Consider the following 18468-nt stretch of genomic DNA (forward strand, 5'->3'; position numbering starts at 1 on the left):
CTTAAGGTCGAAACGAAAGACCTCAGTGCTCCACAAAAGACATATTGCCACATCGTTAGTCGGATATTTGGAGTATAAGTCCTATAAATTTCAAAGAGCCACAAGAACAAGTGAACCTTATTCGTATCATTTGGGGGAACAATCGTATTAGCATCAAATTGTCGGCAATTTAACAAGCAGCATTTTCACATGGGGTAATATGTGGACGTGTGATAACGAGGTCCATCTTGAAAGCACATCTGTAATTAATTCAGAGAATATCACGGAACAAAATCTCACACGGGCACTTGCTCTCCTAAACAGTATACGAGCCCTTCGAAAAAAAAGAAACCCTTCGGTCTACTCGAGGTGGACGGTAGAGCGACGGTCTCGCTTCATGCAGGTCGGCGTTCAATCCCCGACCGTCCAAGTGGTTAGACACCATTCCTTCCCCCTTCTCACCCCAAATCCTTATCCTGACCCCTTCCTAGTGTTATATAGTCGTAATGGCTTGGCGCTTTCCCCTAATAATTCCCTTCCCTTTGGGTATGTTTTTGAGACGAAGTCCAACTCCTAACATAAAACTGCACACTACCCTTGTTCAATGTTTATAATGCAATTCTGACATCAAACATTTAAAGGCGGGAAAATGTATCATTTTAAATTTGAAAGAGGACAAACACCAACGGTCAAATGCTTAGAAGATAATTATATTTAACCGACTCGATAACTAAATGGAGTACAACGACTTCTTCGATGAAAAACAATGTTGGTTTAGAGACCACAGACTATCGGCAGAGACGCACCCGCAATACAGTCAACATTATCTACAATGCAGTGAAGAGCATCCACAAGTAAAACTAACCTGACCTGTTATGTGGGAAAGTATTTGACAGTTTCTGGCATGATGAACTAATCTATAGTTTACTCAAATTCCGGCCAAAAACTGGCTACTGTTGAGGCTGATCAGGAACTTCCCGAAAAACGAAAGAAAACACAATTCTTTAATAAGACATGTAGAAACCTTGATCAAATGTCAGGCGTGCCTCAAGCCTTCTGTCTGAGCCCGGTACCAACGGCTGTTTAAGCCCAGTACCAACCCGTCCTCCCAACTAGTTCGTCTCATTTCGTACTTTATGGTCCCAACATATAAACTGCAAAGTACTTTAAAATAGTGGCTCAAACATGCACTTTTTATTGGATCGGTTGATTAGGTTAGGTGGGTGGCTTGGGTTCCTGCGTTTCTAGTTAAGTTAACTGTTTGTATTTGTTACGTTGAGGCAAATGGAGAGAAAGGGCTGCTTTAACAGCTTTGTCAACAACTGCCTACAACTTATTACGATGATATGAGCGTTTCCAAGTTCGTTGACGACGTAATCTGCGTAGTAACATTCAACCCGGCAGGTGAATCAGCAAACAAGCCACAGTAGCTAGGACAGTGAATGAGAAACTAGCACTAACTGCCAAACTGGAGAGAAAGTAGAGAATCGCCACCATCCCTGACAATATCCAGGCCAATAATATCAGATGCTACTCGCCCACATAGAGAACGAAACGGAATCAGAATCAGATGAGACGAGTGACATTATGACCATCAGTTAGATTCTGGAACAGGAAGTAGCTAGAGTGTTGAACGTCTCAAAACACGACAAATGTTGAACGTCTCAAAACACGACAAATGTTGAACGTCTCCAAACACGACAAATGAAGGTAGGAGTGGCCGGTAACAATCTAGGACACTTGCGTAGATTCAAGCACGCATCAGCACACACACACACACCTTCACTACAACTACTACTGCAACAAGATCATCTGAAAATTTTTGGGATGCTCATACGTCCTATTAGCGATTACAACTGAGACAAATGTTAAAGAAAAAAATACGAGTTCGAAACCGTGCATGAAATGTCACCTTAAATGACAGATTAGGAACAAATCAACTTCACACAGCATTAAAAATCGTGCCCATGAATAGACGCCTTCAGTTTCTCTGTAATTGCTAATTTTACAGACTGAAATCTATGTACATCCTAGTTAAACAGAACCCGAAAGTAATCATCAACTTCACCAGTGATTCTGAAATCCAAGAACCCACCCTCCAATAGAAAGTTAGAAGGTGTTCACAAACCTAAATTCCCAAAACTACAAATCCTAACATTATGATCTCCCCTATAGACCCTGAAGACTTGGGACTCACAAGATCTAGTTAAAAAAATGAGGAAGTAAGCCACCAGCACCGGCAACCTGCTGCACCACTGGGAAATACAGTAAATAATACAGTAAATAAATAATCCAGTACCAAACGCACACACACCACAGTATCACCACTACTCTCAAAACAATGGTGCACGGGCCACTAAACTTTTATCTCTCCCTCTCATCATATTATCCTAGTTGAAAATACCCCTTTAACTGTGCCTTTCTGTCTCCCCTCCCCTACACAAAAACAAAAGCAAAAACAAATCTCAGTTATTATCTACGACCTATTATGAAATGTTATTATCTACGACCTCAAGAGCGCAAAAAAGAGATAAGGATCTCTGATAATTTTTGCGACCTCAGTTAATGACAATGAGAGAGCTCTTGCAGAGTTGATGATCTGTTACCTTACATACCCGCAACAATATCTGAGAACACCAAGGCAAATATTGACCGTGGTCCAAAGGTCAGAAATTTGGTTCTCCAGTGCCTCGAACAACAGTCACCTTATATATCCCATCGGCCTGACCACATCTCAGATGCACTACGTTCCTGGTCCTTAGGCCAGAATGAGTACAGACAGAAGTGTGTTGACCAGACTACACACCACGGGGCCTCGTAGCCTGGTGGATAGCGCGCAGGACTCGTAATTCTGTGGCGCGGGTTCGATTCCCGCACGAGGCAGAAACAAATGGGCAAAGTTTCTTTCACCCTAAGTGCCCCTGTTACCTAGCAGTAAATAGGTACCTGGGAGTTAGTCAGCTGTCACGGGCTGCTTCCTGGGGTGTGTGTGTGGTGTGGAAAAAAAAAGTAGTTAGTAAACAGTTGATTGACAGTTGAGAGGCGGGCCGAAAGAGCAAAGCTCAACCCCCGCAAAAACACAACTAGTAAATACACCAGAAGGTGAAGGGACGACGACGTTTCGGTCCGTCCTGGACCATTCTCAAGTCGATCATTTTACTATATTATAGTAAGAGATATATATTTTTGTTATATAGTAAGTATAATAAGACAATCGACTTGAGAATGGTCCAGGACGGACCGAAACGTCGTCGTCCCTTCACCTTCTAGTGTGTGGTCTGGTCAACATACTTCAGCCACGTTATTGTGACTCATCGCCTGCATACATACAGACAGAAGTGACTGAACTGATACTGACATTAATAAATACAACTTATGCAGATTCATGAACTAAAACTGTGCTTATTAATAACGCTCAGAATGTAAGGACTAATACAAATCTTTAAAGATATTGATGATTTTTTTTTTTACCTTCAACACTATGACTTGCTTGAGGTTCAAGGCAATAAGCAACGGTAGATAATAGTATGAGGAGTAGAAGGTAGAAGAAGCAACTGTATTAGTATGAGGCGTAAAAGAATCAAATGTAATAGTATGAGGCGTAGAAGAAGCAAATATAATAGTATGAGGCGTAGAGGACGCAAATATAATAGTATGAGGCGTAGAAGAAGCGAATATAATAGTATGAGGCGTAGAGGACGCAAATATAATAGTATGAGGCGTAGAGGACGCAAATATAATAGTATGAGGCGTAGAAGAATCAAATATAATAGTATGAGGCGTAGAGGACGCAAATATAATAGTATGAGGCGTAGAAGAAGCAAATATAATAGTATGAGGCGTAGAGGACGCAAATATAATAATACGACGCATAGAGGACGCAAATATAATAGTATGAGGCGTAGAGGACGCAAACATAATAGTATGAGGCGTAGAGGACGCAAATATAATAATACGACGCGTAGAAGAAACAAATGAAAAAGCTTCGCCAACGTCTTCAGAGAACACCGCAACAAACAACCTTTAGAATACAACTGGATATATATAATTTGTGATTGGTGATTTTGATGTAAAATTCTTCTGGTAGGGAATCTTCTTTCTTCTCTAATCTGGCTTCTAGTCCGTAAAGTATTAGTGGCTTCAAGATGCTCGATGGCATAAGCTTCCAAGCAAGGGACATTAGCATTCTTTGCGTCCAGCATACCACAACAAACTGCATCAGGCGCCGTCTGGGACTAACGAGAACACAGGTTGCTGCAGGCGCCGTTTGAGACAAAAGCTGACTTTCTGGTTGATCAACCTTCATTTGTGTGGCATTAATAACAATCCAGAGGTTGAATTTCCTGAAACTCAACACAAACGAATCCCATGTCAATTCAATGCAGATGTAGTCACAATATCGCAATTAAGAAATATTGGCAAAGAAATAATATTCCTAGCATCGCTTGGCTACGTGAAGCAAGTGAACCAGTCGGCCAACTCTCCATATTAATGATTGTTATAGTGTCACAACATATGTGTGTGTGTGTGTACTCACCTAATTGTACTCACCTAATTGTGCTAGCGGGGGTTGAGTTTTGTTTCTTTGGTCCCGCCTCTCAACTGTCAATCAATTGATGTACAGATTCCTGAGCCTACTGGGCTCTATGATATCTACATTTAAAACTGTGTATGGAGTCAGCCTCCACCACATCACTGCCTAATGCATTCCATCTGTTAACTACTCTGACACTGAAAAAATTCTTTCTAACGTCCCTGTGGCTTATTTGGGTACTCAGTTTCCACCTGTGTCCCCTTGTTCGCGTACCACCAGTGTTGAATAGTTTATCCTTGTCTACCCTGGGGGGTTGGCTTGGGGGAGCCGGTCGGCCGAGCGGACAGCACGCTGGACTTATGATCCTGTGGTCCCGGGTTCGATCCCAGGCGCCGGTGAGAAAGAATGGGTAGAGTTTCTTTCACCCTATGCCCCTGTTACCTAGCAGTAAAATAGGTACCTGGGTGTTAGTCAGCTGTCACGGGCTGCTTCCTGGGGGTGGAGGCCTGGTCGAGGACCGGGCCGCGGGGACACTAAAAAGCCCCGAAATCATCTAAAGATAACCCTGTCAATACCCGTGACGATTTTGTAGGTAGTGATCATGTCTCCCCTTACTCTTCTGTCTTCCAGTGTAGTAAGGTGCATCTCTCACAGCCTTTCTTCGTAACTCATGCCTCTTAACTCCGGGACTAGTCTAGTGGCATACCTCTGTGTGTGTGTGTATTCACCTAGTTGTGTTTGCGGGGGTTGAGCTTTGCTCTTTCGGCCCGTCAATCAACTGTTTACTACCTTTTTTTTCCCACCACATACACACACACCAGGAAGCAGTCCGTGACAGCTGATTAACTCCCAGGTACCTATTTACTGCTAGGTAACAGGGGCATAGGGTGAAAGAAACTTTGCCCATTTGTTTCTGCCTAGTGTGCGAATCGAACCCGCGGTCAGAGAATTACGAGACCTGCGCGCTATCCACCAGGCTACCAAGCCGTTGTGTGTGTACTCGCCTATTTGCATTCACCTATTTGTGCTTGCGGGGGTTGAGCTTTGGCTCTTTGGTCCCGCCTCTCAACTGTCAATCAACTGGTGTACAGGTTCCTGAGCCTATTGGGCTCTATCATATCTACACTTCAAACTGTGTATGGAGTCAGCCTCCACCACATCATTGCCTAATACAATCATTTGTCAACCACTCTGACACTAAAAAATTCTTTTTAATATCTCTGTGGCTCATTTGGGCACACAATTTCCACCTGTGTCCCCTAGTAAGTGTGCCCCATGTGTTAAATAACCTGTCTTTATCTACCCTGTCAATTCCTCTGAGAATCTTGTGCGTGGTGATCATGTCCCCTCTAACTCTTCTATCTTCCAGCGACGTGAGGTTTAATTCCCGTAGTCTCTCCTCGTAGCTCATACCTCTCAGCCCGGATATTAGTCTGGTAGCAAACCTTTGAACCTTTTTCCTTTTTAGTCTTATGTTTGACTAGATATGGACTCCATGATGGGGCTGCATACTCCAGGATTGGAGTATGCAGTTCCGCAGGAATGGAGTTCCTCGCACACCTTGTCGTTTGTAGTGAATTCGTCTGCTTCTATCCTCAGTTTCATTACCTGTTCCTTCACCGATGTTTTTCTCCTGATGTGGCTATGCAGCAATTTAGGTTGAGTCTTTGTCTTGCTTGCTATGTCATTTTCATATTGTCTTTCTGCCTCTCTTCTCACCCTGATGCATTCATTCCTTGCGCTCTGGTATCTTTCTCTGCTCACTAGTGTCCTATTATTTCTGTAGTTTCTCCACACCCTTTTACTTATTTGCTTTGCTAGCTTACATCTTTGATTAAACCATGGGTTTCTCGTCTGCATTTCATTTCTTTCTTTTTGGACTGGGACGAACTTGTCTGTTGCCTCCTTACACGTCTGTGTGATGTAGTCTATCATGTCTTGGGCCGTCTTAGCTCTGTTTCCCAAGTTATATATGTTAGAAAATTTCTTATCTCATAGTTATTTTCCCTTTCGGAATGCCAGCCTTTTGTTTTCTGTGTGTGTGTGTGTGTGTGTGTGTGTGTGTGTGTGTGTGTGTGTGTGTGTGTGTGTGTGTGTGTGTGTACTCACCTATTTGTACTCACCTATTTGTGCTTGCAGGATCGAGCATTGACTCTTGGATCCCACCTTTCCAGCTATCGGTTGTTTACAGCAATGACTCCTGTCCCATTTCCCTATCATCCCTAGTTTTAAAAGTATGAATAGTATTTGCTTCCACAACCTGTTCCCCAAGTGCATTCCATTTTGCCACTACTCTCACGCTAAAAGAAAACTTCCTAACATCTCTGTGACTCATCTGAGTTTCCAGTTTCCACCCATGTCCCCTCGTTCTGTTATTATTACGTTTGAACATTTCATCTATTTCCACTTTGTCAATTCCCCTGAGTATTTTATATGTCCCTATCATATCTCCTCTCTCCCTTCTTTTCTGTAGTGTCGTAAGGTTCAGTTCCTTCAGACGCTCTTCGTATCCCATCCCTCGTAACTCTGGGACAAGCCTCGTCGCAAACTTCTGAACCTTCTCCAGTTTCTTTATGTGTTTCTTCAGGTGGGGGCTCCATGATGGCGCGGCATACTCTTAGACGGGTCTCACGTAGGCAGTGTAAAGCGCCCTAAAAGCCTCCTGTGTGTGTGTGTGTGTGTGTGTGTGTGTGTGTGTGTGTGTGTGTGTGTGTGTGTGTGTGTGTGTATGTGTGTGTGTGTGTGTGTTTGTGTGTGTGTGAAAAAACCCACTTGATTGATTGAGAGTTGAGAGGCGGGCTGAAAGAGCCAGAGCTCAACCCGCCCAAGCACAACTCGGTGAACACACACACACACATACACTATTGTCACACCAGGGGCCCCTCTTCAATAACCAGGCTTGAATTTTCTTATCGTCGCGCTTTTACAATGAACAACTAAGTTAATCAGTAATTATTTAATGCATGTGGATTAAAAATATAGATAATACTTCTTATTAGCTCTTCGACCTGATTGGCTAATACAGAACGGACTCAATACAACGCTTTGCTATCAATAAATGTGATGAAACTAGTTGCGAAACAAGTGAAAAGCGCTTTCTTGACCGCTCATCTAGAGGTTGCGACATAGAAGTTCATTATATATATTGGTATAAACATGTAGGAACAATATTTGACAGAATGTTTACAGGGATGAAGAACCTTCAGTATGCAGTAACGGCAGTCTGCGCAGTCAACTCACAACCAAATGGTCCCGGTTTCAATTCCCACTTTTTTGTCGCCTGAATAATGCGACACCAACCCTCAATGATTTCATCCACCAATTACATTCAGGTGCTGTACTGTTGTTGCAATCACTGCCTGCACCCTTGTTATGTACTCTGGTGGTGTGTAGGTGTGCTGATGGTGGGTAGGCGCTGGTGGTGGGTGCATGGGTGGTGGTGGTGTGTGTGGGCGCTGGTGGTGGGTGGTGGTGGTGTGTGTGGGTGGTGGTGGTGGGTGCTTGCTGGTGGAGGTGTGTGGGGATGCTGCTGGTAGATGGGCGCTGGTGGTGCAAGGCCACCCACGGGATGGAACAGATGTGATTTTGTTACCCATACGCGTAATTGTAATAAAATCACATGCGTTCTGTACCATGTGTGCTCGCGAGAATTCGGTAAATCTGGGTAGAACTGGTGAAAATTGTCAATGGTAGGCGGGATTTCTTGATAGGTTCTAATTCTTCGTAGAGTCGTTGGCCGAGCGGATAGTGTAGGGAACTGGTGATATCGAAGATCCGGGTCAACTTTGTGCTCTTGGCAGTGTATATATATATATATATTATATATATATATATATATATATATATATATATATATATATATATATATATATATATATATATATAAAACACTGTCATATATATATATGACAGTGTTAAACTACGGAGGAAGAATTGAAACAGGAATTTCTGTAAGTACTTTCGTATATTAATACAGCTTCATAAGGAATTTATTCCTTCTGAAGATGTTTTATTATACGAAAGTACTTAATGAAATTCCTGTTTCAATTCTTCCTCCGTGGTCTGACACTGTCACATTTTTCATCACGTGTTAATTTTCGTGAGTTACACACACACACACACACACACACACACACACACACACACACACACACACACACACACACACACACACACACACACACACACACACACACACACATATACCTTACACAGGTTTAGAAACCTGTGTAAGGAATCTTTCAGAACATTATATACCACATATGTCAAACCATTCCTGAATATGCGGCTCCAGCATGGAGTCCATATCAAGTTAAGCATAAGACAAAACTGGAAAAGATTCAAAGGTTTGCCACCAGACTAGTACCCGAATTGAGGGGTATGAGCTACGAGGAGAGACTACGGGAATTAAACCTCACGTCACTGGGAGACAGAAGAGTTAGAGGGGACATGATCACCACATACAAGATTCTAAGAGGAATTGATTGGGTAGATACGGACAGACTATTCAACAAAAGGGGCACACGCACTAGGGGACACAGGTGGAAATTGAGTGCCCAAATGAGTCATAGAGACGTTAGAAAGAATTTTTCAGTGTCAGAGTAGCAGACAAATGGAATGCATTAGGAAGTGATGTGGTGGAGGCTGACTCCATACACAGCTTTAAGTGTAGATATGATAGAGCCCAGTAGGCTTAGGAATCTGTACACCAGTTGATTGACAGTTGAGAGGCGGGACCAAAGAGCGAGAGCTCAACCCCCGTATGCACTATTAGGTGAGTATATATATATATAAATAAACAAACTTTGCTTGTATCAATGTTTAATAAAAAAATTAAATACAATAACTTTAATATTCCCAGGTTAATTAAAGAATCTCAGAAGCTCATTTTCTTTATTTGCGTGAGTGGCGTCTCAACACACATGCGGTATCATCAAGGCTAATGCTACAAGTATAGGACTGGTGGCGAATGTATACACAACTTGAGTGAGGTGAACATATAAGACGGGCAAAGGTGATGCAAAGTTGAGGGTGTGGACAGGTAAGGTAGAGTGCAAGGTGTACTCGTCGGGGGTGAGTGAGTGACACGAGTAATACTGACAAGTGCAGGATGTGGACTGGCTGCTCTTGTGTGTGCCAGAAACATCTTAATAATAGGTCTCATACTCCAGCCAGCCTCCAGGGGTCCTCCGTAAGATGAACCGGCGGCACTCGTCATAAACAAAGATGAGTAACGAGAAAGGAATCGCTGGTAACCACCAGTAAAACCTGGAAAGACAGCGCAATGCATTGATTACATAATGGAGTGTTGAAACTATGAACGCCAGTTCTGCTTAGTGCAATAATATCGACACAGTATTATTACAATAAACAAAATAGGCAATAACATTTTCAGATTTAACAATATTATCATTGCACAAAGAAATATCATTATGGCATATTGCCTCAAATTCGTATATAGTTAAATCGTAACTAAATGTTATATTATTATATAAGGAACATCGAGAAAGGTATCACAAAACTGGTATATCTAATGTAATGGTGTAATAATGACACGGTTGTACAATAGAGGTAATGTAATGAGTAGGAAAAAATGCTATGAATACATTCCAACTTTTCCAGAAATATCAACTTAATTGTCAGGAAATACAAGTTAAGAATGGTGTAGCAGGTACACAGGATACATAATACAACTAGTCAGCAGACAAAGCAGGGAGACCCCCAGCTGGATATTAGCAATAATGAAGGAACTACTCTCACAGAGAGATTACTAGCAGGCATTTTAAAGCCTATTGAAGTGAGATCTATGTTGTATGAATTGTATGTTTAGAGTGATTTCGATCCGGGATAGCCTCAGACTCTGTTGAGGTAGAGTGCTGAGGGTGTGAACAAGTGTTTGTAACTTTATGAAATGATCAGTTTTTATTTTTTTTAAATATCTTCTCATCATACTAATTTTGAGTATAAATTGTGCCAATATCTGTCTTACTGTTCTAATGGTAAATTACACTTTGATTTTTGCAATATATATCATCTTTCAAATTGTAAACTAAATCTTACGTACTTTATGGCAAAAGTGTAAGTTTGATTTAGACTGATGTACACCTGTTTAGTTCTGCAACTATAGTAATGATTTATATAAGTTGATACGAACATAGTTTCTGATTCTGATTTAGGCAACTGCAATAATTTTAAAATCAAAGATAAATGCAGTTTCTAAATCTAAATATTGAGTATACAGTATATAATTAGTTATAATATGTTATGTTATTATAATAACTTCTCTTAAGTAAAAAAATCACCGTAAATATGTGTAAACTAACCCAAATATAAATGTACAAATATTTATGAATTAAGCATTTTAATTTGAACATTGAATGTACTGAGCATGGAGAGGTCAGCTGTGGTAGTAGTCACTATGATTATCTGACTACGGTTCAGTAAGGTCTAGTAGCTCTTTGTATCCGCGCTCACTAGCACTATTGTAAATATAAATTGTCATCCACACTTCCGTGGAAATAAACATTTCATTCACATGGGCTCTGGGAGACTCGAATCACTGGCGTATATGACGCGGGCGTGGATCACTAATTCCTCTGAGCTTCAGTAGTAGTCAGGGAAAGTTGAAAATTCCAGCATAGCAGCAGTAGCTGCTTCTGAAATCTTTCCTTATTATGACTACTCATAGCTAAGTGAATAGAGCTTCTGCCGCACACGCGTGGGGTACGTGGATCGAGTCTCCTAGAGCCCATGTAAATGAACTGTTGTAAATGTTGCTTTATATTAGGGATGAAAATAGGGAATGGGGGGAAGAGGATGCTGGTAGTTTCCCAGTGTTGAATATATTACCAGCGAGTGTCACAGACTAAGAGGAGCATAACAATCATTGCAGTTAGGAGTAAGGCAACTGGCTATTAAATATTTGCATTTGTAGGTGTTGCCTACAGTATGTGCGAACGAACGACTACAGTCTCCCACTAACATGGTAGGTAATATTACGATAAGGTATAAACCATCTTTGTGGTCTGCCTTTGCTTGTTGTGACCAACAGTGACATATCAAAATGATGCCAAAACCTGAAGTTAGGTAAACTAATACTTTGATTTAAATCAGCAAATGGGCAGGAACGCCTTAAGGAGACAAAGTTGACTGAGTTATTCTTGGCCACCAACGTCCACTCATTCATTACCAAGTACACTAATACAGGCTGGCCACCACCTGAAGCTTATTTGACTGCCACCTTTCTAAAACGAGGGCTGTATCGTGTTCAAATATTACAGAGCTTGGAATTTTCAAACATTAAAAAAATCAATAAATATCCCACCATAGTAATGTCCTTAAGATCAACCAGGATAGTGTGTTCAGAGGTTACAACCAGGAAAGACTACTCCAAACCAATGCCAGCCTCATGCCTGAAGTCATCATCAGGAAATACAGGAAGAAATCCCCTGTGACGAGAGCATTGCTTTCAAATAATGGGCGCTTTGTAGACAAAAGCTAATTCTGGAAGCACCCAAGAAATAACCTTAAGAGACTCTTCTTGGTAAAAAACTTTCTTCTAGGAGAAAGTGGTAATTTAAAATTACATTTACTGTATTGCTGTAGGTCATAAAAAGTTCGGAAGATATAACTTGACTCGACACAAGCAAACGTGGGAATACCTGGGGGAAATATAGACATGATGGCATCCCTGAGCAAAATAATTACATATCCAGTATCCATTAACACGCTAAAAATTAGCACTGTCCAGAAAACACCAGAAGTCAGACAAATGGCAGAGTTATGGACGGAATCTAAGGTTGTCAGTCTCGGTACCCCATATACTGCTGACAAACACACTCAGAAGATCTAAGGAAATTAATCATGTCCATAGAAGGAATCCTGCTCCATTTAGACGTCTGGGTCCGAGGGAACTAGACATATATGATTAAAGTACATGGCTAAGGTCCATATAGGTGAACATCTAGAACCATGCCCCTTAACCAACTGGGGTGATCGACCAAGAGATATACAGCCTTCGTTCTGCAACAGTATGCCTGAAGCTAGAACATTAATCAACATGCCATCCATCACACCAGCTGACAGGGCATCTATAACACTATTTACTTCAACAGTGAATACAATAACAAAGAATGCTAACTATTTTATTGTCTATTACTTTTAGTTAGTAATGTATGCACATTAAAAACAATAATAAAATAATGTTGTCATAGTAAATCAAATTTACTAATTAATTCAAATATAGTGCCCAATTTCCATTAATACACAACTGTAATAGTAGATTCTATTTTTTTTCTAGCTTACTATTTTCCCCATTACTGTATAATAAAAATTAATCTTAAACTTTCATACAATATAAATAGATTATCTGACTTAAATTGTTAATATTAATTATTACACCTCATACAAGCTAAATCTTATTTTCTGGCAGGGCTCCTAATGACCGCTTCTTGGTGCTTGCAAACTCCACCTAATTCAGTCCACACCAGACACTTGCGAGTCATATATAATCCCACTAGAGACCAGAGGCCAAAACCTGACTTCTAAAGAGGCGCATGGAGCAGGGAATCGTAGATCACCCTAACTAAAAAATGGCCACCACAAAGATGAACGAATTAAAACAGACGACAGCAAGTTAAACAAAGCATAGAAAACGGGACAGCAAAGTCCTGAGATTCACGAAACACTTCTCATGTGGTGAAGCAGCTCTCATGTCAGTACCACCTGCTCACCTTCCTCCTCCTCGATTCACAAACCTTGAATCCTCAGGCATTTTGCCTGGCACTTACATTAATCACGTTCACTGTTATGCTCCTCTTCCCACCGCAGCACCCGTTGGATCTCGGGTTTTCAGATAAGTATTGGCCATTTTAAACATGTTTTTTTCCTGTGGGGCCAGTTTCATGTCTTGCATTGACTCTTGATTAATTGTTTGCCTTGCACTACATTTACCTAGAGTTCTTGTCTCTTGGTGTTCACTCAGAAATTCATTAAGTCAGAAATACATTCTCTGGGGAGTTTGGGTGGCTGTCTCTGAGAGGCCAGCATCCTGTTGGAATGTGCCTCGCCCTTGGCAGGGTCTTGTCGGACATAAACCTTACTTTCTGGTAAGGGTCTTTGACTCCTCTGCGAAGTCTTGTGGATAGGTGCAGTCACATTTTCGTTTAAGAGTCACACAAGTTGTTTGAGTGCTCGTTATATGGCATGCCACTCACACCCATCATTTGCTCCAGCGGCTGTGCAGGAGTCTGAACATTACCTACATGACTTATCCTCTTGAGCCGGGTTTGCCTCTGGGTGTTGTACCGTTTTCTTCAGTTCTGCCTCTTTCACTGCCAGTGAGACTGTTGGGTGAGAGCTGTGTGAACCCTTCGGCGCTTCTGGCTCACCAGTTTCTTCTTCGAGCTTTTCAGGGTTCTGTTCCATAGAACCTCCTTCACTCTCCCTTGCACTCGACCTTTTCACAGATGCTTCAGCCCTGGGTTGGGGGGTTATGTCCAACAATTCCTTGGACACTCAGAGTTGTTGGGTGGGTCCTTTGAGTCAGGGGCACAGCACAGTGCGCAAGTTCGCGGGGAGGGTTTCGGTCACTTCTCTTGTGGGGCAGAACGCTTCGGATAGTTCATCTTATGGATTCTTGGGGTTTGGTTCTCTGTGTAGTTCACGTTCGGGGCGTGTCCAACGTTCAGGTGGGAGATCTCTTTTTTGCCCCATCACCACAAAATGGTCCGTCGATGATGTGTCCTAGCCTTGGCTTTGCGAGACGGACGGCTACCCTGAGGTGGACTTCCCTGTGTCGGCTTGGAACCCACAGCTTCCAGTTTAAGTCACCCTATTTCACAATTACGAAGCTCTCGTGGTGGATGCCCTTTGGCTGGCTTAGGGTCGGTTGGGGTGTTTTTATCTTTTCCCCTGCAGTTCGGTTGTTGCTCCAGGTTCTTTCCAAACTGATGTGTTCCAGCAAGGTCTTCTTGTTGCCTCCCTTAGACCGACCAACCCATGATTTCCAGTAATTTAGGCCAATTGTCCGAACCTGCGTCATTTTCAGGGTTGATAAGCCTCTCCCCTGGAAGCGGGTTTTTTGCACATCTGGTCCGAGTACCACTTTTGTTTTCTTCATTGTGTCACAATACCGTCGAGCCACTATTAGAAACCCCGGTACAAAACCAGTGTTGAATATAATGAACTGCCTCTTTCTGGTGGATCCGAGGTGACTTCTTGAGAACAACTCTTCCCTATTACTGGGTTTCGGTTTTCCGTTTTCCTAGTTATATGACTGAGGACTCGAGGTCAGTGGATCGAGAAGGACTGTGCACAGCCCTCTGGTGGTGCTCAGATGGTATTGACGTGAAAATGGCATCACCACCTAGTGATGCGTGAGTCCCTGTCTTTGATGTCCCGTCTTCTATGCTTTGTTTAACTTGCTGTTGTCAATTTTGTTTCGTTCACCTTTCTGGTGGCCTTCTCTTGTTTAGGATGATCTAGGTTTCCCAATACTCCTTATGGCTTTTCAGAGGTGGGTGGGGGAGGGGGCTAGTTTTTAGCTTCTGGTCCCTGATAGTCTTTGTATGACTCACAAGGGCCTGGGATGGGTTTAATTGGGTGGAGATTGCCAGACAGCAAGCACCAAGAACCCGCCGAAAAAGAGGTATTTCATTACATTCAATACTGTATTATACTTTAGATGAGGTACCAAGAATGTATCCAAGGAGACAGACCCAGTACCAACCCCGGGTCTGTCTAGTTTCCTCCCTCCCTCTCTCAGAACATATAATATATGCGCCCAGCAAACTCCCTCCCGTTTTTTCTATCTACCTTCCCCGCCCCCATTTTATGTCTCAAAACATGCAACATGTACCTCCCCCCCCCACAACAAACACTCTCCCTCTATTCCGTTCTCTCTTAACCTTACGAACATTAGGAACCTTAACTTGGATAACAAGAACTTTTCAAACTAGAGATGCTATACCAATGATGATACTCCTCAAGAGTATCATTATTGCTGGCACTTGCTAGTGCTCTCTAGAGTGGAGTACTGCTGCACAATGACCGCCCCCGTTAAAAGCTGAAGAAATTGCTGACCCGGAGAGCGTGCAGAGATCCTCTGCTGCTAGTATCCACTCAGTAAAACATCTAAACTACTGGGACCGACTAAAATGCCTAGATCTGTTTTCTCTTGAGTGCAGGCGGGAGAGATACATAATAATTTGCACATGGAAAATAGTAGAGGGGCTGGTCCCAAACCTGCACACAGAAATAACATGAAGATATATATATATATATATATATATATGTAATAATGGTAGTATATAATAATGTTGATATTTTCCCCTACTTCTATGTAACATTTGTATTTTACTTTAAAGGAAAAAAGTCCTTACTTGACGGGGTACATACGAAGACCCTTGTCCATTCCTGGTGCGTAGGAGAGGAAGGCCGCCAGAGCAGTTTCGAAGCATAAACCAAAGTTAAGCACCATGTTCCTGTAAAACAGCACACTTAATAGTACCATCCGATATGAAACAATTAGTGAGTGAAGACTAAGATGGGTTACTAGTGCAAGAAATAGTGTGAAGCAGATATTTATACTGGGACAGATAGTAGAGAAAACATGCGAATGGAGAGGGTCTCTTGGAGTGTATTGAACACGTATGAGTTGGCGGAATATTAGTAAATGCTGTGAAGAGCTTTAATGTAGAAAGAGATTGTGTGACTATTAATTGTGCAATAATTTACTACTTTGATATTAATGTGGGACTGGCTGCCTATCAGTGTGTTTTGACACCATGGTTGGTCAACCTAAGAATAACAGAAAAATATGTAACATTTTTGTACGAGTTAATCAAATGTGATGTATTCACGTGATGAAATTCTTCTAGAAGATAATGATAAAATGATAATCAGATAATCCTTCTGAAGATGTATTATTAAATAAATAAATATATTACTGATAAAAGTGAATGTGAACAAAATTAAAGTAATGATAGAGGAGAGAGTAATAGCAATGTTCATGGAAATATATTTTAAATTATTTCAATATTTTTACTTTTTTTAAACTACTAATCACAAGCAGCTAGTGACTGTATCCTCTAAAATCAATTATCTTGAGCTGTTTACAATTCAAATAATCTAGATAAACTTACTTCATTTTCTGGTGAAAAAGCGATTTTCGTCGGGTCTTGCAGATGATGAGATCTGCCCACTGCACAATCACAATGGAAATGAAGAAAGCTGTGTGACATGTGTACTCGAGAATTTTGCGATCATGGTAAGTCTGAGAAAGATATGAAGTTAAAAAGCATTACTTATTGCAGTAGATATGTCCTAGTTATTTAAAATTGGAACATGCTTTTCACTGGTACTAATGTGCTGAAACAGTGACAGAAAAACTGCACCAATCGTTAACATGTTTTGTACACAACAATTCTCTTATCTTCTTAGTTTGAATGGGACCATTCCTAGTTTCAACGAGACTATTTAGATATCTAGGTAAACAAAACACTGTATTTATAATAAAGCTCGGATGTACATGTATGTTTACACACAAACATGTTAATAACAATTTTGCAATATCAAAATAACCACTAGAAAAAGTAGTTATGAAAGCTTAGCTGAATTGTGATCTAGTGAGGCTTCCACAGCCAAGATGATCCCGTCACGACGTGTACTGTACTGGTATAAGTGCTGCCCTAACAGTGCTCGTGGCAAGGGAGGATCAGTTCTTTTGCGCACCTTTCCTCATGGATCTACAACAACACTACTCCAAAGTTCATTATATAAACAAAATACTAACCCACTCCTGGCCATAGTGATCTTCCAGATCATTGATAGCATTTGAGTCCCACTGCTGACGAATACCAAACAGTTTTGGCGGAAGGAAGCCATTTTCTGCCATTATGACAAAGTAGACGTAGAACCCAGCCGCTGCCTGGATCATACCAATCTGACCATAGGCCATGGAGATGAGCCTGTTGGGTTGGGGATATATAATACTGAGAATACAATAAAAATACATCGTTGGAATATAATTAATTTTCAAATAAGTTCCATATAACAATCTGTAAATGTCAAAATTATTTAATTGAGGTTTGCTGCCCATAAATATTTTTATATTAATCTTTTACAGGATAAACCATTCATATTAAAAGTCCATAAAATTTTAGTGTAAAACGGACATTGGTAGTGTTAATATATACTCCAGTACAGCTAGTAGTATATATTATAGATACTGGCTGTGCTATATATATATATATATATATATATATATATATATATATATATATATATATATATATATATATATATATATATATATATATATATATATGTGTGTGTGTGTGTGTGTGTAATCATATGGCAAAAGTTACAAAATCATGCACATATTACACGGCAAAATATTCTATTTTAAGCTCTTAACTCGTATTAAAAATTTCATACAATACGAATACTACCACCTTGTTAGTATTGAAAGGAAGATATATATAATGTTTAATAGGCTTCAAATACTTTAAAAAAAATAAACTATACTCTTCATACAAAGGCCCTTGAGTTCTGAAAAAGTTACATTAATTCATATATAGTGGACTCCCTATTATAAACAAGTATACGTTACAGATACCTGATACAGTGTAGGTGGTTGTTTTATAGTGTATTTTACTACGAAGAATTTTATCACCTCAACAATAATACTTTATTTTTACTGACATACTGTCCAAGATTTTAGGCGATATGGCTAGATTGCCACTGACAATCACTGTCATCCATATATATATATATATATATATATATATATATATATATATATATATATATATATATATATATATATATATAGTTTCTGAAAATAGGCCCAAGGAGTTTTTCATGCCCAAAAATAAATCATTACTTAATTTAGGTTTTTACATAAACTGTTATTTACCCATTTAATCCAATATTTATGGAGAGATGCATCATCA

The 18468-nt window shown here is 40.6% G+C and overlaps 1 protein-coding gene and 1 long non-coding RNA gene across 3 annotated transcripts in view; one reads left to right on the plus strand and one right to left on the minus strand.

Moving 5' to 3' along the window:
- LOC138356039 (uncharacterized) overlaps positions 1-18468 on the plus strand; it is a 166407-nt gene that overhangs the window by 52042 nt on the left and 95897 nt on the right. The window lies entirely within an intron of this gene.
- Positions 9393-18468, minus strand: part of LOC123775293 (sodium/potassium-transporting ATPase subunit alpha) — a 35535-nt gene continuing 26459 nt past the window's right edge. Inside the window, exons 12-15 of the mRNA XM_045770322.2 lie at positions 17307-17481; positions 16657-16787; positions 15895-15996; positions 9393-9781 (exon numbers count right to left, since the gene is read on the minus strand). Coding sequence (XP_045626278.1) covers positions 9661-9781; positions 15895-15996; positions 16657-16787; positions 17307-17481 — 529 coding nt within the window. The 3' untranslated portion in view covers positions 9393-9660. The remainder of the gene's footprint in view (positions 9782-15894; positions 15997-16656; positions 16788-17306; positions 17482-18468) is intronic.

This window comes from Procambarus clarkii, chromosome 70 (genome assembly GCF_040958095.1).
Source record: "Procambarus clarkii isolate CNS0578487 chromosome 70, FALCON_Pclarkii_2.0, whole genome shotgun sequence".
NCBI lineage: Eukaryota > Metazoa > Arthropoda > Malacostraca > Decapoda > Cambaridae > Procambarus > Procambarus clarkii.